General features: G+C 63.8%; 2 protein-coding genes across 11 annotated transcripts in view; both read left to right on the top strand.

Annotated features, from left to right (window-relative positions):
* DCTN1 (dynactin subunit 1) overlaps positions 1-16,798 on the top strand; it is a 68,937-nt gene extending 52,139 nt beyond the window's left edge. For 7 of the 10 annotated variants that reach the window (XM_083832799.1, XM_083832797.1, XM_083832796.1 and 4 more), the window contains 23 exons: positions 554-758; positions 1,912-1,990; positions 2,463-2,622; positions 3,569-3,673; positions 3,986-4,177; positions 4,961-5,077; positions 5,974-6,126; positions 6,692-6,852; positions 7,871-8,039; positions 8,468-8,536; positions 9,053-9,115; positions 9,213-9,362; positions 9,813-9,974; positions 10,299-10,430; positions 10,924-11,052; positions 11,409-11,551; positions 12,156-12,322; positions 13,814-13,828; positions 14,445-14,578; positions 15,430-15,619; positions 16,142-16,218; positions 16,366-16,455; positions 16,542-16,798. In XM_083832799.1, the coding sequence (XP_083688925.1) occupies positions 554-758; positions 1,912-1,990; positions 2,463-2,622; positions 3,569-3,673; positions 3,986-4,177; positions 4,961-5,077; positions 5,974-6,126; positions 6,692-6,852; positions 7,871-8,039; positions 8,468-8,536; positions 9,053-9,115; positions 9,213-9,362; positions 9,813-9,974; positions 10,299-10,430; positions 10,924-11,052; positions 11,409-11,551; positions 12,156-12,322; positions 13,814-13,828; positions 14,445-14,578; positions 15,430-15,619; positions 16,142-16,218; positions 16,366-16,455; positions 16,542-16,679 (3,000 nt within the window). In that variant the 3' untranslated portion in view covers positions 16,680-16,798. The remainder of the gene's footprint in view (positions 1-553; positions 759-1,911; positions 1,991-2,462; positions 2,623-3,568; positions 3,674-3,985; positions 4,178-4,960; positions 5,078-5,973; positions 6,127-6,691; positions 6,853-7,870; positions 8,040-8,467; positions 8,537-9,052; positions 9,116-9,212; positions 9,363-9,812; positions 9,975-10,298; positions 10,431-10,923; positions 11,053-11,408; positions 11,552-12,155; positions 12,323-13,813; positions 13,829-14,444; positions 14,579-15,429; positions 15,620-16,141; positions 16,219-16,365; positions 16,456-16,541) is intronic. The other 3 variants (XM_083832800.1, XM_083832798.1, XM_083832794.1) reach the window with 1 other exon arrangement.
* Positions 16,799-17,007: 209 nt separating this feature from the next.
* On the top strand, positions 17,008-21,120 carry NOP56 (NOP56 ribonucleoprotein). Its single transcript, XM_083832811.1, has 12 exons — positions 17,008-17,091; positions 17,289-17,378; positions 17,551-17,665; positions 17,742-17,903; positions 18,012-18,210; positions 18,439-18,626; positions 18,730-18,881; positions 19,083-19,183; positions 19,524-19,672; positions 19,864-19,985; positions 20,181-20,315; positions 20,539-21,120. Exons 1-12 carry the CDS (start codon positions 17,089-17,091, stop codon positions 20,719-20,721), a joined length of 1,599 nt encoding a protein of 532 aa, XP_083688937.1. The 5' UTR covers positions 17,008-17,088; the 3' UTR covers positions 20,722-21,120.
* Positions 21,121-21,231: the final 111 nt, after the last annotated feature.

The raw sequence follows: 21,231 nt of genomic DNA, 5'->3' as shown, positions 1-21,231 counted from the left end.
CCTGCCCAGCCCTGCCTCGGGTGTCACTGGGTGTCCGCCGTTTGGTGATTACTGCTCGCTCTGCTCCCCAGGGACAGGCGATGCGCTCCTCACGCTGCAGCTCGGTGCTCTCGGGCAGTCGGCCGCACTCCAGCGGCGCTGAGAAATGAGCTTTTTCTTCTCTCTGCTCTTTGCGCTGTTTTGTCCCGGTGCCGCCTCCTTTTGTTTCCCCAGCGATCTGTTTGTTTGTGTGGTCCAGTACAAGTGCTGCAGGTCTAGGTCTCTTCTCTCTTCACGCCCCCCTCCCCTCGCCTGCAGAGTGGTTTCTGTGGGGCTGTTCCTGCTGGGCTCTTCTGATGGAGGGAGAGGTTCCTGGGAGAGGGGAGATGGACGCTGGGGGGCACGGGCGATGGGCCTTCTCCTCTCAGCCCCGACACAATTTGTCAGTTGGACTCGTTCCCTTTGGGAGAGCCGTGAGAGTTGTAATCGTCTGAGGCTCATGGTTCGTGAGAGGGCTCTCATCACCGCCTTGGGCATCCAAGGCATGGTCTCACCTGCGTGTGCTTGGCCACAGGAAGCCAAAGATGCCCTGGAAGCCAAGGAGCGCTACATGGAGGAGATGGCAGACACCGCCGACGCGATTGAAATGGCGACCCTGGACAAGGAGATGGCGGAGGAGCGAGCAGAGTCCCTGCAGCAGGAGGTGGACTCCCTGAAGGAGAAGGTGGAATATCTCACCATGGACCTGGAGATCCTGAAGCACGAGATTGAAGAGAAAGGTGGGAGAGGAGCTGGGAAGGCAGCCCTGGGTGGGCTTGGCTGGGGCGCCCCTCGGCAGGGGAGAGCCGGTGGCTGCCGGGGAGCTGCGGTGGCTCCTCACCGCCGATCGCAGCGGGGCTGAGGCTTGGCCTCTGCGGCTCCTCCCTGGCACCCGCCGCGGCTTTCTGCTGCCGGCCCTGCTCGGCAGGGAGCGACCGCCACGCCTGGGCAGGGCAGGGCAGCAGCTCAGCGTCATGCTCAGCCGGGCGCCGGCCTCGCTGCAAAGGCAGAGATCGAGCTGCTGCTCTCTGAGCCTGGGGATGAGCATTCTTGTCCTGGGCTTGGGGAGGCTCAGGTTTAATGCCAGAGGCTTAGTTTTAAAACTCGTTACTGTTTCTGGGGACAGCGGATCCCACCCCAAAAGGTGTTGCGAGTAGGGCATACTTCATGTGATCGGTAACGTAACTGCTTTTGATGCTCACTGATTTTAGATCCAACTTGCCAGCTTTGCACTGAGCATAGCTTCAAAACCCGTGCACTGCCCTTGATTTGATTCCCCTGTGCCTTTGTAGCTCTTTGTATTCAAGGTGAGCTTTAAAAATTACACACAGCAGGAAACGAGCCAGCCATTATGCATGCACTTACGCATGTATAAATACTTGTATTTATACCTGAAATAAATCAAACCCGTAGAAGATCAGGCATGCAGGCAGAGGGGTGTGACAAAGATGGACGTGTTGAGGGAGAGGAAAGAATGTGGAGAGGACAGCAGTAGCCTGCAGGGACACGTGGACGTTGCTGAAGTGAGCGATGTCTTTTTATTTGAGTTTGGTTTCGCTGAATCCTGGGGGCCAGGAGGGTTGAGATGAGAGCTGAGAGCACTCGCTGCACCCGGCGATGTGCAGCTGTGCCATGGCCCAGCGGGGCTGGTACGGTGGTTCTCCCTCTGCACCGACGGCCTCGATGGCATCAGGGGACTCTGTCAGCCTGTGAGCCCGGTGTTAGGCACCAGGCTTGTTTTGCGCAGGTGCAGGAGGAGATGGGTTTCCCCGTGGTGTGACGTAGCTGTCCTCCTCCTGGTGCTCGTGCTGTCACGTTTGTGCTGAGGGATCTGGATCTGGTTAGCAGCTGATGTTTCTGCACGAGCAGAATAATGTTTCCTTTCCACTCCAGGCTCGGATGGAGCAGCATCCAGTTACCAAGTCAAACAGCTGGAAGAGCAAAATGCAAGACTCAAGGAAGCTCTAGTGAGGTAGGAGACCGCTCGTCACCCCAAAAGGCTGGGAGGCTGCTGCTGAAGTTGCTCCCTGTGAGAACCCATGCCCTCTTGGTCTTTCTTTACTCCCTTGGTTCTTCCCTTCTGTGCTTTAGCCCGTCCCATGTGTAGTTATTCCTTCCTCCCTGTCTCACCTGTGCTCTGTTGTTTGTTTCCCATTCTGCCTTCTTTGCTCCCTCCAGCCCCTGTAGCTCTGATTTTTTTTCCGAAGGTGCTGGCTCAGGCACTGGTTGGGCATTACAAGCGTCCTTGGGAAAGCTTTAAAAATTCACCTCTGTGCCCAGCTGGTCCGTGCAGGTCAGCAGGGCTCTTCAGCAGCTCACTGCCAGTGGGCAGCCAGCACAAATGGGGGGGCGATGTCTTGAAGCCCACCAGGAGTGGTGTATTGCAAGGGGACAGCTTCTTGGCCTCTGCTGGGCTTGTGGTGAGTCTGGTCGCTCTCTTGAAGGATGCGGGACTTGTCTGCCTCAGAGAAGCAGGAGCATGTGAAGCTTCAGAAGCAAATGGAGAAGAAGAACACCGAGCTGGAGTCCCTGCGCCAGCAGAGGGAGAAGCTTCAGGAAGAGGTGAAGCAGGCAGAGAAAACGGTCGATGAGCTAAAGGAGCAGGTGAGTCCACTGGCAGAAGGGTGGGTGGGGAGGGGAAGCTCGGGGCTGCATTGGGCACCGGGCAGCTGCTGCCAGGCAGCTTTGGGTCACCTCTTGGCACGCAGCTCTTTCTGTCCATCACTCCTGGAGAGCCTCGGTGATACTGCTGCAGGGACTTTAACTTCTGGTCTGCACTCACAAGCAAACGCTGTTCCAGCCCTGGAGCTGTGCTGGGCTCTGCTTGGTGCGAGGGTGGCTCCCGAGCGTAGGGCGCAGGCTGGTTGTGCTTCCCAGCAGCGATCTGCTGCTCCCTGAGGTCTGGTCCGTGTAATCTCCCTGCCTGGCCGTCGTTGTGAGGCTTGTTCCTAGCCAGGCTGAGATGTGGGTGCGGGTGTGGGGCCGCCCTGAGGAAGCCCCCGGGGTGGATCTTTGTTCCCTGCAGAGCTGCCTGGGCGCTTCTCTGAACTGCTCCCCCAGAGGGGCCTGGCCCCGCGCTACCTGAGCGTTGCCTGGGTTATGTAGACGTGGGCTGCTGGCAGAGGTGATGCCTCAGTGCAAGGACTGCAACACCCGTTCTCTGTTAAGTGTGTGTGTGTGTAACCGCCTGCCAGGCCCTCGGGAGCTTGGTAAGGCCTGTGTCATGAGTCTAGAGGCCCAGCCCAAAGGTCAGCATCATTTACGCTGACCCAAAGCTGTTTAACATTGTGCCCTGGAGCTGCAGCTAAAGAGCCAGTAACAACTGTAAGAGCCAAGCCTTGCTTTTCATGTGCCCTTCCTGCTGGGGCTACAGGACCGGCTGCTGGCTGTGCTGGTTTGAGGTGTTTGCTGTCCTGGGGGGGGGGTGTTCTCTGTTACTGGGAGGGGGGCGCACCAGCCATGTCCCACAGGGCGATCCCACTGTGGTGTAAAGTGACTTCAAACTGCGTTCTCCAGCTGGGTTGTAGTGTGATGCGGTGTGTGCTTCCAGGTGGATGCTGCTTTGGGCGCTGAAGAGATGGTGGAGACCCTGACAGAGAGAAACCTAGACCTGGAGGAGAAGGTCCGGGAGCTGCGTGAGACTGTCGGGGACCTGGTAAGGCGAACTCCTCTGGGACAAGGGGCAGTGCTTGCGCTGCCTCCTTCACACCTGCCGTGCGGAGGGGCTGGCACAAGGGCCGCGCAGCCTCTCACTGGGCAGCGAGGCTGCCCGAGGTGCTGGGAGCTGCCTGGCAGCGGTGCCAGAGGGGTCTGGGAGCCTCCACAGGCATTGTGCTCAGTGCCGCTTCCGAGCGCTGTGCCCGTATGCCGTGCGGGGCATGCCCTTTGCACCCCAGGGCGCCCCTCCGCTCTGCTCCGAAAACACCAGGCTGTGGAGTAACTGCGTCCCCTGCTGCCCCGTTGCCAGGAAGCCATGAACGAGATGAATGATGAGCTGCAGGAAAACGCCCGGGAGACGGAGCTGGAGCTACGGGAGCAGCTGGATATGGCAACGGCGCGGGTCCGCGAGGCGGAGAAGCGCGTGGAGGCTGCGCAGGAGACCGTGGCCGACTACCAGCAGACCATCAAAAAGTACAGAGAGCTGACTGCTCACCTCCAGGTAGTGCGTTCAGCGCTGCGGTGGGGCTGGGCTGGGGAGCAGGCGCTGCCAGCCAGGAGTGCTTCCCCTGGCGCCAAGGTCCTTCGGGAGCAGACCTCAGTGACAGGGAGGCAGCACGCGTGGGCGAGAGCGTTCCCAAAGGAGGTGGCCCCTGGGGATGGGATGGTGGGAGCAGGTACTTCTCCTCTCGTGTGGAGGTGGGCAGCACACAGATGGCTGATGGCCTGCAGAGCGGGCTCTGAAGGGAGCTTCCCTGAGCCTGCAGCAGCGCCAGGCTGCACGTGCTTGGCGTGACCTCTGACAGGCCTGGCCCTCTGGCCTCCACCCAGAGGGGGAGTTCGCTGGCAGAGCCCCTGCTGGCGGCTGCTGAAGTCAGCGCTGACCACATGGGCGTTTTGGCCTTGTCCTCTGCTGAGCTGCTTCTGCTCCAGGCTGGGAACTGAGTCCTGGAGAGGCCGGGATAGCGTGGGGTTGTTCCTGCACTGCTCTTGGCTCTCCTCGGTTTTGCTGGCGGTGCAAAGGAGACGGGCGATGAGTCCGTGTGGATTCCTTGGCTGTCGTACAGCTTGGTGTCAACGGAGCGTTTGGACAGTGCTCGTGTTCCTCCTCCTGACGTTCATCCATCACTGTGTGTGTTGCACAATGAGCCCCCAGAGCTCTCCCCGCCCTACCCGAGAAGGGGGCGCGTGGAGGTTGAGCGTGGGTGTGCTGCAGAGGTGTGGGGTTGCAGACCTCTCCCGCAGCGGTTTTCTCTGTCTGACAGCAGCTTCTTTCTGTGCTCAGGATGTGAACCGAGAACTCATGAGTCAGCAAGAAGCATCTGCTGAGAAACAGCAGCAGCCTCCTCCCGAGATGTTTGACTTCAAGATTAAGTTTGCGGAGACAAAAGCCCACGCGAAGGTAGGGGCAGCAGGAGAGCTGTGTGCCAGGCACGCCGACTGGGCGCAGGGCACTTTGCCTGTGCGCCAAGCTCCTGAAGTGTGCGGGTGCTGGGCTCAGGGCAGGTTTCCCCCCCACACGTGGTGGGGCTGGCCCTGGGGTAGCTCTTGGGGCTGGGCTGTGGTGCTCCTGCCAGCAGTGGAAACACTGAGGCAGCTGCTGGGATCTGGGGGGAATACGGGGCACGTGATGGGGGGAGCAAGATCCCAGCACGGGGGACACAGGCTGTCACTGGTGTGAGGGTGGACGCGGGCAGGGAAGGCTTAATGGGGCAGAGCAGTTTGATCAAGAAAAAACCCATCTCTGGTTCTGTGTGGTTTGTGTGCCAGTGGGTTGGCACAGGCCAGTGCAGACTGTCCTGCTCTGCTCCTGGCCGTGCTGCACCCGAAAGGCCCTGAGATATTTTCATTGCCTCTGCTGCCCGGCAGCGGGGCTGGGGGGGGCTGGTGTGATACAAATCAGCTGTCGCCGCTGGGGGACAGCGGGTGCCCTTCTCCCAGCAGAAACGTCAAACTTCTCCAATGCTCACCGCTGTGCAAAAAGGGATGTTTTCTTCTGAAAGCATGCTCAGAGCTGGCAGTGTTAGCATTGTTCTTTATCCCACTGTGAATGCTGGCTGGGAAGGAAGAACGCTTGTGAGCACAGCGGCGTGGTGTACCCTGACTTCTCTGGGGCCAGAGCTCCAGAGCAGCCCCCGGGCACTTCCACAGGGCAGCCAGTCGGCAGTGATAAGGCAGGGAGAGTGGGGGTAGCTGTGTCCCAGGAGCAGGGAGGCTCCGGGTCCCTGCTGCACTGAGCGGGCTGGGACGCGCTGAGCCGGAGAGGGGCCAAGCGGGCTCTTGGGCTGTGTGCTGCAGGCGATCGAGATGGAGCTGCGCCAGATGGAGGTGCAGCAGGCCAACCGGCACGTCTCCCTCCTCACCTCCTTCATGCCAGACAGCTTCCTGCGCCACGGAGGGGACCACGACTGCATCCTGGTGCTGCTGCTCATCCCTCGGCTCATCTGCAAGGTGGGACGGGTGCCACGGTTTCAGCCTGCCCTGGGGGTTAGGCTTCCTCGAGAGCTCGCGTTAATTCTTGCGCTGAAGCTCTGGGCTGGGGTTATCTCCTGGGCTGGGCTGATGGGGCTTGGAGCATCTTCAAACCCACCGGGCCTAACCAGGAGGTGGTGGCTGTGCCACAGCTCTGGGGGAGATTTTCTTTCTGTCCCGCGTAACTTTGGCATTTTGAACATTTACTTGTTTGAGAGCTTTCAAAATTGCCTGGGAGGAGGAGGGAGCAGAAACTGCTGCCTCCAGGCAGTGACAGATCGGTGTCTGGAGCACTCGTCTGTGATGCCAGTGGCTCGGGTCTGTCAGTGCAGGGCAGGCTGTCAGCCTTGGTGTCTTGCAGCGCTGACCGGGCTGGTTGGCTCTCTGCTGTCCCTCTTGTTCTCCCTCTGGACTCAGAAATCTTCCCCAGGAAGCTTGCTTGTCCGGGGGTAGGGGTGCAGGGGGCAGTTTGTCAGGTCCGTGACTAAGTGGGACAGGTCAGAGCGGGCAAAGGGGGATTCTGAAGGTTTGTCCCCCCCAACAGGCCGAGCTGATCAGCAAACAAGCTCAGGAGAAGTTTGATCTGAACGAGAACTGCGCAGAGCGTACCGGCCTCCGGGGCGCCCCGGGAGAGCAGCTGAGCTTTGCTGCAGGGCTGGTGTATTCCCTGAGCCTCCTGCAGGCCACGCTGCACAAATACGAGCAGTGAGTACCCAGCTGCCCCCAGCCCTCGTTCCCACCCACTTCACCCTCTGCAAGCACAGAGCTCGTCTGGAAGCATGGAGCTCCGCAGCCCCGCAGCAGGGCCCGGACCCTGCTGGAGCTGAAGTTTGGGCAGTCAGGCTGGAAAAAAGCTGAGGGGCCCCGTGTCTTGCCCTGCGGTGGGGTGGTCGCTTCTGTTGCATCTCCTTCCTCATTTTCTTCCCAAGAACTGACACATGGGGGACTCGAATCTCTAGCATGCATTGCTCATTCTTCAGCTGCGTCTGCGTGTCTTTAGGTCAGGATTAGCCTTGGTGCATTGATTTTTATTTTCCATCTCTCCTACATCACAGTCTTCTTGCTGAGCTTAATTGTGTCTGGGATTCACTCTGGGCTTCAGGCTCCCAGCCCCGTCTGTCCCCCCGCAGCCCAGTCCCCCCTTCCGCAGGTGCCCCGTGCTCAGTTCCACGGGAGAGCTTTCCCAGAGCGTCACTGAACCCTTGGTGAATGTGCTCCAAGGCCTGGCCGTACATAGCTGCAGCATGGAGGCTTTCCTTGGGGGCTGGCTCTTGCCTTCGGGGACAAAAACAGCTGTGGCGAGGCACAGCTTCCACCTTGAGGTGTGCCTGGATTTGCTCCCAGGAAGGCGGCTCACGTTGAAGTAGAGGGCTGAAAGATCCCGTAGCTCCTGCGCCAGCGTGACTGCTGAACCCCTTCCATTGCAAGGGGTCCTGCTGGTGCTGGGTGGCAGATCTTCTCGTGTCTCCTTAGAGACTGGACTGCTCTGCTCTGGGGCTCCCTTTCCCTACAGCTCCCCGGCAGTCCGTCTCATGCCCTGGTTTTCTACGGATGTTTTGTCCTCCCACAGCCTCTCCCTAGCTCCCGTGCTGGTCCGCCTGCTGGCTGAGGCTGGCACCTCGAGTGCTCCGGGGTCGGCACCCAGAAGCACAGCCCCTGTCGGTGCCGTGCGGGGCGTGCGCCTGTCCCGGAGCGGCTGACTGTGCCTGTGTTCCCTTCCCAGGGCGCTGAACAAGTGCAGCGTTGAGGTGTATAAGAAGGTGGGGATGCTGTACCCCGAGATGAGCGTCCACGAGCGCTCCCTGGACTTCCTGATCGAGCTGCTGCACAAGGACCAACTGGACGAGACGGTCAACGTGGAGCCGCTGACCAAAGCCATCAAGTACTATCAGGTACCTGTCTGTGGCACGGGGTAAGCTGCAAATCAGCCCGCGGGCAGCGGTTCCCTTTGGGTGTTTTTTACCTTCAGAGCGTGCAGGACGTGAGCCTGTGACACTGTCACCTGGGGGCTGTGTCCTCTGTCCCCGGGAGGATGCGGGCAGGAGGGACGTGGTTCCCCCGTCCCAGGCTCCTGCAGCTCTGCAGGCGGGTCAGGGTCACTGACCCTTTTGGGCTAAAGGCTGTCGGCTCGGTCGGGGGGCAGGGTGTTGGCAGGGGATCTGGCGGGGGTCACTGCAGGAGGTTTCGCTTCAGTTGAAAGTTAGGCCAAAACCTCGGTGTTTGTTCCTGTTACGTATTTCCTCATTCGGTTTATTTGCTTGCATGTGTGGAAACTTTGGAGGGGTGATGATCTCTGCTGTGCTGATCTGTTTTCACCTAGCACCTGTACAGCATCCACCTGGCCGACCAGGCTGAGGACTGCACGATGCAGCTGGCTGACCACATCAAGGTGAGGTGGTGCCAAATAACCTGAGTGTCCTTGTCGCTTCTTGTCTGCCTCTGCCCCCCCGATCCCTTGAGATCGTTCTGTGAGTTGAGGTGCCCCTCTGCCCCCGCCTCCCCTCGCAGGCACTGTGGGGCAGCACAGCCACGCTGCAGGTTCCCAGCTCAGGGAAAGGGGAGGGCAACCCGGGCCCCTTGCCCTGCAGACATTCCCGGGAGAGAAGAGCAGCGAGGAGGGTGCAGGGAGCCCCGTGTCTGGGAGGGAACGTCGTGCTTCCCGAGCCGTTGTACTCCCTGGGCTTCAGAGGGGAGCAGGGGTGTCTTGTGCCCCACAGAGTAAAGCAAAACTTGATTCAGTGCCTCAAACTTCTCTTCTCCCGGAACACCTGGAGCCCTGGCAGCGTGGCATATAGAGGGCTTGTCCTGAGACACCCGAGACCAAAGCCCCAGCTTGTCCTAGGGCAGCTGCCCTGCCTGGTCTCCGTTGCCATGAGCTCACGGTGCCTGTGCTTGTGCTCCGCAGTTCACCCAGAGTGCCTTGGACTGCATGGGCGTGGAGGTGTGCAGGCTGCGAGCCTTCCTGCAGGTAGGAGTGCCCGGCGCTGGCTCTGCTGGGTGGTGCTGGGTTCCCCCACGGATGGGCCCTCGGTCAGTTTTCCTGAGGTCCTTTCACTGCACCTCAGGCTGGGCAGGAGGCGTCCGACCTCGCCATCCTCCTCAAGGACCTGGAGACCTCGTGCAGCGACATCCGCCAGTTCTGCAAGAAGATCAGGCGCCGCATGCCGGGGACAGACGCCCCGGGGATCCCCGCGGCGCTGGGCTTTGGGCAGCAGGTGAGCTGGGCAGCAGGCAGGGAGCCCGAGTGCTGCTCCCTGTGGGGCCACGGCCACGTGCTGGGAGCTGCGGGCTGGGCTGGCACCAAGAGCATTCAGCTCGCTGCTCTCCTCCTTGCCGGCTCCGCGGAGGGAGCATGCTGGCAGGCCGTGCCCTGCATGAGCCAAGCAGCAGCACGGGGACGGAGTATCTCTGGGCTTTACGTTCTAGTCAGGGTGGAGATGTGGCCTTTGTAAGCTACTCTTCTCTGCTAGCCTTGAGCTTCTTTCTGTCTTTCCTGGTGTTTTCCATCTTCCTCGTGATCCTTCAGAAGCGTGTTTAATGCCAGACCTGTTGAACTAGAGGGAGGGAAGCGTTGCGCAGCCGGGAGCCGCAGTGTCTGGAAGAGAGCTGGAGGGCAGCCCCTCTGCTTCTGCCCTCCCTGACCACCCCGCTTTGCCCGGCTCCAGGTGTCGGACACGCTGCTGGACTGCCGCAAGCACCTGACCTGGGTGGTGGCCGTGCTGCAGGAGGTGGCCGCGGCCGGGGCGCAGATGATCGCCCCTCTGGCGGAGAACGAGGGGCTGCTGGCGGTGAAGCTGGAGGACCTGGCCTTCAAGGCGAGCGAGCAGGTGGGAAGCCCCCTCCTCGGCTGCCCCTTGTTCCCTGCTGCAGCGGGGGGAGGCCGGCGCACGTCCCCGAGGGCTGCGGACCTGCCCGTGAGCACCGTGGGCCTGGGAGGGCCTCGGGGAGCCTGGCAGTGAACTCCTGGAAGGTGGCCGGGGAATGCCGAAATGCAGAGCGCTCTGGTCCCTGCTCTGTGCTCTCCTTCCCCACGGCTGGCCTCGTGCTGCAGCCGCACCAAGGGGCACCTTGTGGGGAGCCGGGAGGGGGCTGCAGCGCTGGCTGCGAGCTCGGCTGAGGGGCACCTGCAGCTTCCTTCCTGTCCTGTGCAGATCTACGGCACCCAGGGCATCAACCCCTATGAGTGCCTGCGGCAGTCCTGCAGCATCCTCATCGCAACCATGAACAAGATGGCCACGGCTATGCAGGAGGGAGAGTACGATGCTGACAGGCCACAGACCAAGGTGGGCTTCGTCTGCGGCAGGAGCTTCAGGCATTTGAGCATTTGAGCTGCTCTGATTCCCCACAACTCGGGATCCTGCTGAGGGAGACAAGACCTTTGCAAGGTCTTGGTGCCTCTGAGGTTTCCCCAGGGGCCGACACTGGTGGTGGTGAAGGCACAGGGAATGGTGACCCTCGGGAGAACAAATCCTGAGGTGCAATGCCCCGAGGGTGGTGGTACGAGGACATGGTGCTGAGCACACGGAGCGAGCTGCTGATGTGCTCAGCACGTGGCGCTTGCCCTGGCAGTGCTCTGGGGTACTCTGCTGCTGGTCCCCTGGCAAGAGAAGTCTTCTGGGTGCAAGGGGGGCAGAGACCTGGGGATGGGTGGCAGAGGCCTGCAGGTACAGGGAGGCCAAGAACAGTCCCCCACTTGTCATGTGGTCCATTTGCAATTACCGCAATTCTTCTTAAAATACCGCTATTTGTATCTTGTTCCCCTGGTCTATGTCGCAGCCCACCCCACCTGCTGACCTGCGGGCCGCGGCTCTTCGGGCAGAGATCACTGATGCTGAGGGGCTGGGGCTTAAGCTGGAGGACAGGGAGACAGTCATCAAGGAGCTGAAAAAGTCCCTCAAGATCAAGGTGAGCCATTCCTCATTTATCTCTGCCGGCTCTGGGGAGCTGCAGTGCTGCTGCAGCGCTCACGTCCGTGCTCCAGGCGGCGTGTTGCCCCTGGTGCTGGCTGTCTGCAGTCCCGGTCAGATCTCCTGGAAGCACTGTCCCTGTTACCAGGGAGGTGCTGCCTGCTGTGTGACCGCAGCCTGGGGCCTCCCTGCCAGGGACTGCCCCGGCCTTCCCCCAGTGTTCTGGGTGCCGGGCACAGGCACGGTGTGGGCAGGACTGGCGGATTCTGGGCAGGCTCCCCCCAGGCACCACAAGGAGCTCTTTTAGCACGTGCCACCCCCAGGGCCTGAGCCCTCTGATTTCTGCTGCTCCAGGGCGAGGAGCTCAGCGAAGCCAACGTGCGCCTCAGCCTCCTGGAGAAGAAGCTGGACAGTGCGTCCAAGGATGCAGATGACCGCGTGGAAAAGATACAGACAAAGCTGGATGAGACCCAGACGCTGCTCAAGAAGAAGGAGAAGTAAGTGTGAGGTGGGGTTTGTGGGGCTGGGGCTGGCTGCTGGAGGTCTCTGATGGGGACTGCACAGCCTGCATTCCTCGGGCTGGCCGGGAGCGTTTGTGCGTTAGTGCAGGGCGATACTGGGGGGGGATGCGCAGGGGAACCGGTGCATTCATGGTGCACAGCAGAGCTCAGGCTGGGAGAGGGATCCTGGGAAAGGCCTTGTTCAAATACCCTTTGTGGACAAGGCCGTTGTCCTGCCGTGTTCTTACTGCCATCGCTGTGGTCCAAGGATCTCTTGCACACGCGGTCTGTTTGCAGAGCAATCCTGCCTTCAGGTGGGGAGGTGCAGCCTACGCAGGGGTCTGTCCTGCGGGATAAAAGCCGGGCAAACAGCTAAGGGGAAGTTGGGTTCAATATGGGCACACGTTTCCTTTGGGTGATACGTTGCAGCCTGCAGTACCGACTGGTGGGGCTCCAGCTCCCGAGTCAGCAGGCTTGTGCTTGAAACAGCAGCAGCCAGACCCGTGACAGAGCTGGGAGCGCTCCTGTCTTGCTCTGCCCGACTCTTTCCCCCTCGGGAGCACCTCTGATTAGACCTGTGGCTGTGTGCGCTCTTCCCCAGGGAGTTTGAAGAGACCATGGATGCTCTTCAGGCAGACATTGACCAGCTGGAGTCAGAGAAGGTGGAGCTGAAGCAGCGCCTGAACAACCAGTCAAAGCGAACCATCGAGGGCCTGCGCGGGGCTCCTGCCTCCGGGGTTGCCTCCATCGTGTCTGGCATTGCCGGAGGTGTGTGACCATCGAACGCTTCTGCAGCCGCCGTGGGGTGGTGGCAGGCCGCAGAGGGGCAGGATGCAGAGGGCAGGAGCTGTGCAGGGGAATGCCCCCTGCACTGGGAGCAGTGCAGCTCTGCTGCCCAGCCTGTCCTCGGGGAGCCACAGCCCTGGTGTGGCTGGCTGGGGACAGGACAGGAGGGGTTTGGGCTCTCGTGGTGATGGCAGTGCCCAGCAGCTCTGTGCGTGGTCAGGCAGAGCAGCGAGGGCACCTTTGTGGAGCCGGCTGGGCCCGTCCTCCCCGCAGGGTGCTCCAGGGGAGCTGCAGGGCTCCGTGCCCTCCCTGCTGCATGCAGCGCCCACCTCTGTGCTGCAGCTCCCCAGGGCGTGGGTGGGCTCTGCTGTTCGCCTGGCTCGGTGAATGAGAGCCAATTTCCCCTGAAGCCCACAGCAAGGGGCGGGTGATGGTGAAGGACGGGCGATGGCTAAAAGGTTGCGCTTCCTCGTGCTGCCTAGCAGAGGTGTTAGCGCCTTCTGGGTCACTCTGTGCGGAGAACACCCTATGAAAACTGCCGGGAAGCGAGTACAGAGGCAAAGCAGGGCTGTGGGGTGGCAGAGCTGTGCTGGCGTCTTTGCCAGGAGCTCTGGCCGTCGGGCAGTGCACGGCCTGCTGAACTGGGAGCTCAGGTGTCCTTTGGGCCTGTGCCCAGGGAGGCTGGGGAGCAGCCTGTCCCTGCAGCCCCGGCGGGGCAATGCTCTGCCGGGTCCGTGTGCTGGCCCTCGCGGCCCGACCGGGGCTGGGTGTGAGCCCTGCACAAGGAGGGCAGGGCAGGTCTCAGGCTTGCTCTGGCTGCACCACGAGTGCTGTCAGTTTGCCAAGAGGCAGAGGTCACCCCGCTTTGCAATACTCCTGCCCCCAAAACGCCCCGTGAGGATGCACTGCAGATCCTGGGTGCAGCAGCTCCTGCTTCCCGTGGAGCTGCAGCTTCTCCCTGAGTCGCTGCGGCCACAAGCTCTGGCTTTCTGGGCACCCTGAAGGTGCCACCGGCGTGGTCTGGGTCCTGAGCAGCGTACGCAGTGCTGAGCACTGTGCCAGCACCAGCCTGCACACGAGCGCTGCGTTTTGCTGGGGACGTGCAAAGCCTGAGGGGCCTCGGTGGAGCTGCTCCTCTGCCCCTGAACTGGGAGGCTCTGGCTGAGCGTCTCGGGGCAGGTCAGGGTGGATCCACACCTCTTCAGACCCCGGGCAAGGGGCAGCAGCTGTGGGCCCACGCGTGTCCCACTCGGATGGCTCACAGCCTGCGGTCCTGGCCGGATCCTGCGGCAGCGGCACAGAGTCCCGCTGTGCCAGCCGGGGTCACCGCTCCCTGAGCGAGGGGATGGGGCTGGCACAGCACCCAGCCGTGGGGGACCAGAGCCCCTCTGGGCATAGCTCCCTTCAAACTTCATCCTTGGCTTAATTCTGCTTCTTCTCGTCTTTCCTCTGCCTCCTCTCCTTGTACCGCAGAGGAACAGCAGAGAGGTACAGTACTGCACCCCAGCATGCGAGTGCTCCCCAGCCCCGGCCGTGCATGCAGGGAGGGACTGCAGGGAGGTGTCCCACGGGCACCCAAGCATGGCCCAGGGCAAGGTCTGGCCAGGGCAGAGGGGGGAAGGAGGGCAGCTCCTGCGCCAGGACGCTCGGGTGCCACGCGGGCTGTGGGGCAGGGGAGCGGGCAGCTGGTGTGCTGAGAGCCCAGGAGGAGCGGGGAGCGTGAAGCTGCTGCGGGGGCAGGCTGCTGTGAGCCCAGCACTGGAGAGAGGGGCCCTGGAGCGGCCGGAGTCCAGGGGGAGCCCTGTGTCTTTGGGCAGTGGGTGACGGGTGCCCGGTGCCAGGGCTGCTGAGGAGCGTGGGTGCGTGATGCTGCCCGGCCCTGCTGGTTTTTGGCCTTTTCCTTCTGAGCAAGGTGTGCAGTGCTGCATGTTCGTGATGGCTCGCGGGGCACCTGGGCGTGCACCAGCAAACCGTCCGCTGCTCACCCGGTGCTGCAGACGCGTGTCCCGGTGCCCAGCCCGGTCTGCATGCCTGGCACCCGCTGCAGCTCCCCGGGCCGGGGCGTGGGGGCTGCTGACACCGCTGCTGTTTGTGCCTGCCGCAGGTGTGGGCGCCGGCCCGGCGGCGGGAGGCGGCTCGGGGCCAGTGCAGGTGAAGGACTCGCCTCTTCTACTCCAGCAAATCGAAGCCCTGCAGCTCTCCATCAAGCACCTCAAGAACGAGAACAACCGGCTCAAGGTGAGGTGGGGGCAGTGCTTCGTCCTGCGGCACAGAGCCCAGCCGGGGGCAGGAGGGAGGACGGGGCTGGCTTGGCCTCGGGGAGTGGGGTGCTGCCGTACCGGGCACCTGGCTGCAGGCGATGTGCTCCCTCCTGCGCCACCGAGCATCTGCCCTGCACGTGGTGGTTTCCCTTGGGGAAGAAGGAGCTGCTGTACGGAGGGGAGCTCAGCCAGGAGAGCTCTGTGGGGAGCTCAACCAGGACGCGAGCGTGCAGGGCTGGCAGCGCCCAGTGCTGGGTTGTCCCTGCCCGGCTCAGCCCCACCACAGCGGGGTCAGGGCGCTGGCTGATGGAGACTGATCAAGTCGTTGATTGATTAATGATTGCACTATGAGGAAATTGGCAAAGCAGCAAATAATCTAATTAGCAAAATAACGTTCCACTGGTATTAGTTCATAGACACATAATTATGCAGATTATTATGCATAACTATGAAGACGTTAATTGTAGCTCTTAAATCTGATGAGTCACGTCCGTGGCCGCTGCCGAGTTACCGTTGAGTTTCCGTGCTGTGAGTACCGCGGTGCCGATCTGTTCCCCTGCCCTGAGGCTTACGGACGCTCAGCGGAGGGGCAGTGGCGAGGCGTGCAGGAGCTCCCCTCCAGTGTCCCGGTGTGTTTGGACATCGCCACTGCCACAGGCACCTGGGCTCCCACCCTTGGAAGGTCCACCCGCTGCTGCCTGCTGCTCTTTCTGACTATAATTTTATGTCTTTTGTTTTGCCCCCCTTTTCATTGTCTTTACACCTTGTTTTCTTTGCTCTATTCCTCCCAAATAACTTCTCCTGACCACCTTTACCCGTTGGTTCTAGGGAGCCCAGATGAAGATGGAGCTGGCCAGCTTGAAACCTCTGCATGTAGCTAAGGTCTCTGTTGCCAAGAACAAGCACGGAGAAGATCTGGCTACGGTCAGTCTCTATCGCAAGACAAGCCAGCTGCTGGAAACCCTCTACCAGATGAGCACCAACACCAAGGTGGTGGACATGAAGCAGACAAAGTCAGGTAGGTGCTGCGCAACCCCCCCGGGGCTGAGGCAGCTGGGAGCACCACGCAGAGGTCCTCTGTGCCGCGGGGGGACCGTTGGGGGACCGGCACCTCCCGGCCATCCAGCTGGCATCCAGCAGCAGGGTCTGTGTGCCGCAGGGCACAGCTCCAGCCTGTCCCCGTATCCCTGGGAGGGAGGAATGCGGGCTGTGCTGCTTCTGCTGGCCGGGCTTCCCCTGTGCAGCTCTCTTGGCCCAGAGCCGTGGCCCTCCTGTCCCACCAGGTGCCTGGGGACAGCATGGCACCAGCCTGGCGGGCAGGAGGCTGAAGCCGTTTCCCTGTGTCAGGGTGGCTCAGCCTCTTCCCCAGGGTGCTGTGGGCTGAGCCTGGAGCCTCTCATCCCCCCAAACCTCCTCTCGTAGCAAAGAACTGGGGCTGCTTGAGCCGGTGCTCCGCAGCGTGGGTCTGTGCCCGCGCACTGTGCTCAGGGCTGGGCGAGATGGGCCCTGCTGGGCTGTTCCTCACGCCCTGCCTTCGTAGGAAGGAGCGCAGCAACGCGCCTGCTGGAGCAGACGGCCCGCCTGTGGTCCCTGAAGACCACCATCGACACGCTGCAGGTGAGGCGGGCCCGGGGGGGTGTTGGGGCGAGGGGTCAGAGGGGGGCTGCCGGGCACAGCCCTCCCCTGCCCCCCGGGGCCAGGTGAGGCCCCTCCAGCCCCCCGTGGGCTCGCGGTGCCGCGGTGTGACGGGGCCGTGCCCCCCAGGCCGACACGCTGCGGGAGGTGGTGCAGCAGCGCCCGGGTGCCAGCGTCCCCACGGCCTTCGGCGTCTTCCCGTCCTCCTCCTTCCTCAAGGTGAGCGGGGGCCGGGCGGGGCGGGGGGGCTGGTGGGTGATGGTCACCGATCAATAACCACCCCCCTGACGGCCGCCGTCCCGCAGGCACAGCGGGAGCAGGAGCAGGGCGCCGCCACCTTCGGGCGCGTGTCGGTGCCGTGCGCGGCCGGGCAGGGCCACACGGAGCGGGTGCTGCTCACCCCGGAGCTGCTGCAGCGCCTGCAGGGACACTTCGTCTGCTGAGACACCGGGACGCCCCCGGACCGGACGGACCCGGACCGGCCCCGGCCCCGCCGAGCCCCCCCCGCCCCGCACCCCGCCCCCTCCCCCGCCTCCCCCCAATAAAGCTCTCCAGCCCCGCGCACCGCGCCTTTATTTACGGGGCGGGGTCACGGAGCGCCGCGGCGGCTGCTATTGGCTGTGGGCGGCGAGGGGCGGGCAGCAGCCGCGCTACCCGGCCCCGATTGGTGGGGGGGCAGAGGTGGGCGGGGCCGCCTCGTTCTCCCGATGATTGGCCGAGGCGGTTCGCGCCGATTGGGGGGGGGGGGGGGGGAGCAGGCGCGGCCGCCCATTGGCCGCGGGCGGGGAGGGGCGGGCTTCCGGCGCGGCGCGGCCAGTTCCGGGCGGCGGCGGCGGCGGCAGCAGCGGCGGGATGGTGAGCGGGGGGCGCCGCGCCGCATCCGCCCGCATCGGGCCGGGCCCGGGCCCAGGGGGGGCGGGGGCGGCCCCGAGGGGCGCTGCCGGGCCGGGCCGGGCCGGGCCGGGGCCTCCTGCGGGGCGGGGGGCGGGGAGGGCACCGAGCGGGGCCTGCGGCCGGCCCGGCCCGGCCCGCGTGTGACCGGCGGCCCGCAGGTGCTGCTGCACGTGCTGTTCGAGCATGCGGCCGGGTACGCGCTGTTCGCCGTGCGCGAGGTGGAGGAGATCAGCCTGCTGCTGCCGCAGGTACGGGGTTGGGGCGGGGGGACGGGGGGGGGACCGGGGGCACGGGGCCGCCGCGCGCCCCTCCCGGGAGCTGCGGGACCCGCCGAGCCGGGGCCGCCCGCCCGGGGCCGTTCCGCGCCCGCCCCGAGCCGCCACGTGCCGGGCCGGGCCCTCACCTTGGCGCCGCCGGCAGGTGGAGGAGAGCGTCCTCACCATCGGCAAGTTCCACAACGTGGTGAAGCTGGTCGCCTTCGCGCCCTTCAAGTCGGCGCAGAGCGCGCTGGAGAACATCAACGCCGTCTCCGAGGGTGAGCTGGGGGCGCACGGGGGGACGGGGGGGTCCGACACGGCCCGGCCCTGCTGAGCCGCCCCCTCCCCCCGCAGGGATCCTGCACGAGGATCTCCGCCTGCTGCTGGAGACCTCGATGCCTGCCAAGAAGAAGAAGGCGCTGCTGGGAGTCGCCGACGCCAAGATCGGGGCCGCCATCCTGGAGGAGCTGGGCTACCAGTGCCAGACCGGGGGGGTCGTGGCCGAGATCCTGCGGGGTGAGCGGACAGGGGCAGGGGGATCTCCCGGCCTGGGGGGGGGGAGGGCATCCCGGGGGTGCTCAGCCGCACGTCCCCGCTGGGGTGATGACGGAGCTCTCCGTGCAGGGATCCGCCTGCACTTCCACGCGCTGGTGAAGGGCCTCACCGCCCAGTCGGCCTCCAAGGCGCAGCTGGGCCTCGGCCACAGCTACTCCCGGGCCAAGGTGAAGTTCAACGTGAACCGCGTGGACAACATGATCATCCAGTCCATCAGCCTCCTGGACCAGCTGGACAAGGACATCAACACCTTCTCCATGCGCGTTCGGTGAGGGGGGTCCCCGGGCGGGAGGAGCGGCGCGGGTCTCCTCCCCACGCTTACCACAGGCAGCTCGTGCTCCGGCTGCCTGTACAGAACGGGGAGGGAGAGCACGGCCCCGAGTGCACCCCGGCCGGGGAGACCGTGCCCCGGCTGGATTGTGAGCGGGGACACACGCGGGGCCGTCGGGTGGGGGTGTGCGTGGGGCCGGGCTCTGCCCTGACGCTGTTCCTGCAGGGAGTGGTACGGGTACCACTTCCCCGAGCTGATCAAGATCGTCTCCGAGAACTACACCTACTGCCGGCTGGCCAAGTTCATCGGGAACCGCAAGGAGCTGAGCGAGGAGAGCCTGGAGGGGCTGGAGGAGATCGTCATGGACAGCGCCAAGGCTCAGGCCATTCTGGAAGCTTCCCGCTCGTCCATGGGTAGGTGGGGACGGGCAGCGGTGGCTCCGTTGGAGCTCTGAGCTGAGCTGAGCGGCGTCGCTGCACGGTTGGTGTGCTCAGCCCTGGTGCTCGTCTTGCCCAGGCATGGACATCTCTCCCATCGACCTCATCAACATCGAGAGCTTCTCCAGCCGCGTGATCTCGCTGTCCGAGTACCGCAAGGGCCTGCAGGAGTACCTGCGCTCCAAGATGAGCCAGGTGGCTCCCAGCCTCTCGGCTCTCATCGGGGAGGTGGTGAGTGCGAGTGTGTGCCCCTGGCTCCCCCCGGCCGCGGAGATGATGTCTGAGTTAATCTGTCAATCCACTGAGCCGTGCTGCTGACACTTCTCATTGCTGATCCCGGCCCGGGGGCTGCATGCTGCCCCGCCCTGCCCCGTCCTGCTGGCGTGGGGCTGCGGGACAGCGGCAGCCGTGACCCCCAACTGTTCCTCGCAGGTGGGCGCCCGCCTCATCTCGCACGCCGGCAGCCTGACGAACCTGGCCAAGTACCCGGCCTCAACGGTGCAGATCCTGGGGGCCGAGAAAGCCCTCTTCAGGTACCGCTGCAGGGTGGTTGCGGTGATGGCAGGCCCCTGGGCCGCTGGGTGCGACGCGCCGGGCCCCTGCTGCCTCGGCCGCGTGTGATCAGCCAGCCCCAGCCCCTGAGCGACCACCACGGCTCTGCGTCTCGCCCGGCGGGGCGTGCCGGGTGCCCCGGGCGGCTCTGCCCAGGGCTTACCCTGGAGGTTAGCGGTGCGGCGGGCTGGGAGCTGGGAGGCAGCCCCCGGGTCCCGCCTCGCTGCCTGCGAGCCAGCGCCGGGGCTGGGGGAGGAGCAGCGGCTCCGCCTGGGGCCCCCTCGGCCCTGGGCTCTGCCCTGACGGCTCCCCCGGTTCTAGGGCTCTGAAGACGCGGGGGAACACCCCCAAGTACGGGCTCATCTTCCACTCCACCTTCATTGGGCGAGCAGCCGCCAAGAACAAGGGGCGCATCTCCCGCTACCTGGCCAACAAGTGCACCATCGCCTCCCGCATCGACTGCTTCTCAGGTGCCTGGGGGGCGGGCGGCCGCGGTCCTTGGCGCCCCGCAGCCTCTGCCGTGATGGCGATATTTTTCGTCAACAGCATTTCACTGGGTGAATGGTGACGCCTGTGGTCTGAGCAGAGCGCTGGGGCTGGGGGAGGCGGGCGCGGAATGGGGCAGGGGGAGGGGTGCTGAGCCCCTGTCCTGTCCCTGCAGAGGTCCCCACCAGCGTCTTTGGGGACAAGCTGCGGGAGCAGGTGGAGGAGCGGCTCGCCTTCTACGAGACCGGGGAGCCACCCCGCAAGAACCTGGAGGTCATGAAGGAGGCCATGGTGGAGGTGAGGCCGTTTGGGGTGGCTGGGCAGGGCCCCGTGTCGGACGTGATGTCAACCTGCCATCCTGACCCGCTGTGGAGGCAAAAAAAACTGATTTAATGAGGCTGATCCGACGGGTGCCGTGGGGAGGGGCTGGGACCAAGTCGCGTGCTGGGAGCCGGTCCCCACGCTGATGCGCTCGCTCTGCTCCCCTGGCAGGCGAATGAGGTGGTGGCTGAGGTCAAGAGGAAGCAGGAGAAGAAGGAGAAAAAGAAGAAGAAGCGGGAGAAGCGGCGGCTGGAGGCTCTGGCCGCAGCTGCAGAGGAGATGGAGAACTCGGTGCTGGAGGCAGAGGTGAGGGCAGGAGCAGCGGGCGGGTGCCTGTCAGGAGGGGGCTGTGGTGACCCTGCTGTGCGGGGGCCGGCTGTTCCTTGCCCTGCAGGGTTTGTGGGGGCGTTAAGCCCCCCAAAACACAGCCCAGGCCCCACAGGTGAGGGAAGCAGCCTGCGTGGACCTGGCATTCGTCTCCTCCCAGGGCTGGGCACAGGCCATTTATTTACACTGGGTTTCCCTTCAGGAAAATGACATAGAGCCCATTAAAAAGAAAAAGAAGAAGAAGGAGCAGGAGCCCCTCTCAGAGCCCGAGGAGAATGGGCTGGAGGAAGATGCCTTGCCCAAGAAGAAAAGGAAACAGACGGGAGAGGCGGCCCAGCTGGAGAAGAAGAAGAAGAAGGCGGCCAAGGACTTGGAGGAGGACTAGGGGAGCAGGAGCTGGAGCAGGGCCGTGCTCCAGCAGCGCAGACTCTTGGCCTGGCAGGAGCTCAGCTCGGCACGGCCGCGGCCCCTTGCCTGCCGTCCCGGGGTTCCTGGCAGCTGCATGCCCCAGAATGTAACTCGGCGGGGCGGCCGCATTAAAGGCAGTTTGGCACCTCGGGTCTGGGTGCGTCCATGGGCCAGGCCCAGGTGCCAGCAGCCTCCACGGCAGCACGTGGAGGCCTGAGCCTCGCTGAGCCCCGCTGTGCCTTACGCAGCGTTGCCTCCTCGAGCCTGTTTTGGGCTGGCTCCCGCTGCGTGCCGCCTGTCCCAGCACCCACAGCGTGCGCAGCAGGGGCAGGAAGTTGCTCGGTGTGACTGAACCTCAATAAAGGGCTGAGGTTGCCGTCGGTCGCCTCTGTCTGTTGTCCTGCTGCAGCTGCAGTGGCTGAAGGCCTGGGAGAGGCAGGGGGAGGCCCCAGCGTTCCTTTGCTCCCTCTTGCCCAGGCGGGGGGGC

This window comes from Anser anser, assembly GCF_964211835.1.
Source record: "Anser anser genome assembly, chromosome: 4".
NCBI lineage: Eukaryota > Metazoa > Chordata > Aves > Anseriformes > Anatidae > Anser > Anser anser.
The sequence above is the reverse complement of the archived record's forward strand: the minus strand, read 5'-3'. Positions and strand labels throughout refer to the sequence as shown.

What these genes read in the sequence shown, in the direction of transcription:
- NOP56 (XM_083832811.1), top strand. An exon ending in CGTGGCCGAGATCCTGCGGG is followed by an intron (nt 17,904 to 18,011) that starts GTGAGCGGACAG and finishes CTCTCCGTGCAG; the next exon opens with GGATCCGCCTGCACTTCCAC. An exon ending in GCCGAGAAAGCCCTCTTCAG is followed by an intron (nt 19,184 to 19,523) that starts GTACCGCTGCAG and finishes CCCCGGTTCTAG; the next exon opens with GGCTCTGAAGACGCGGGGGA.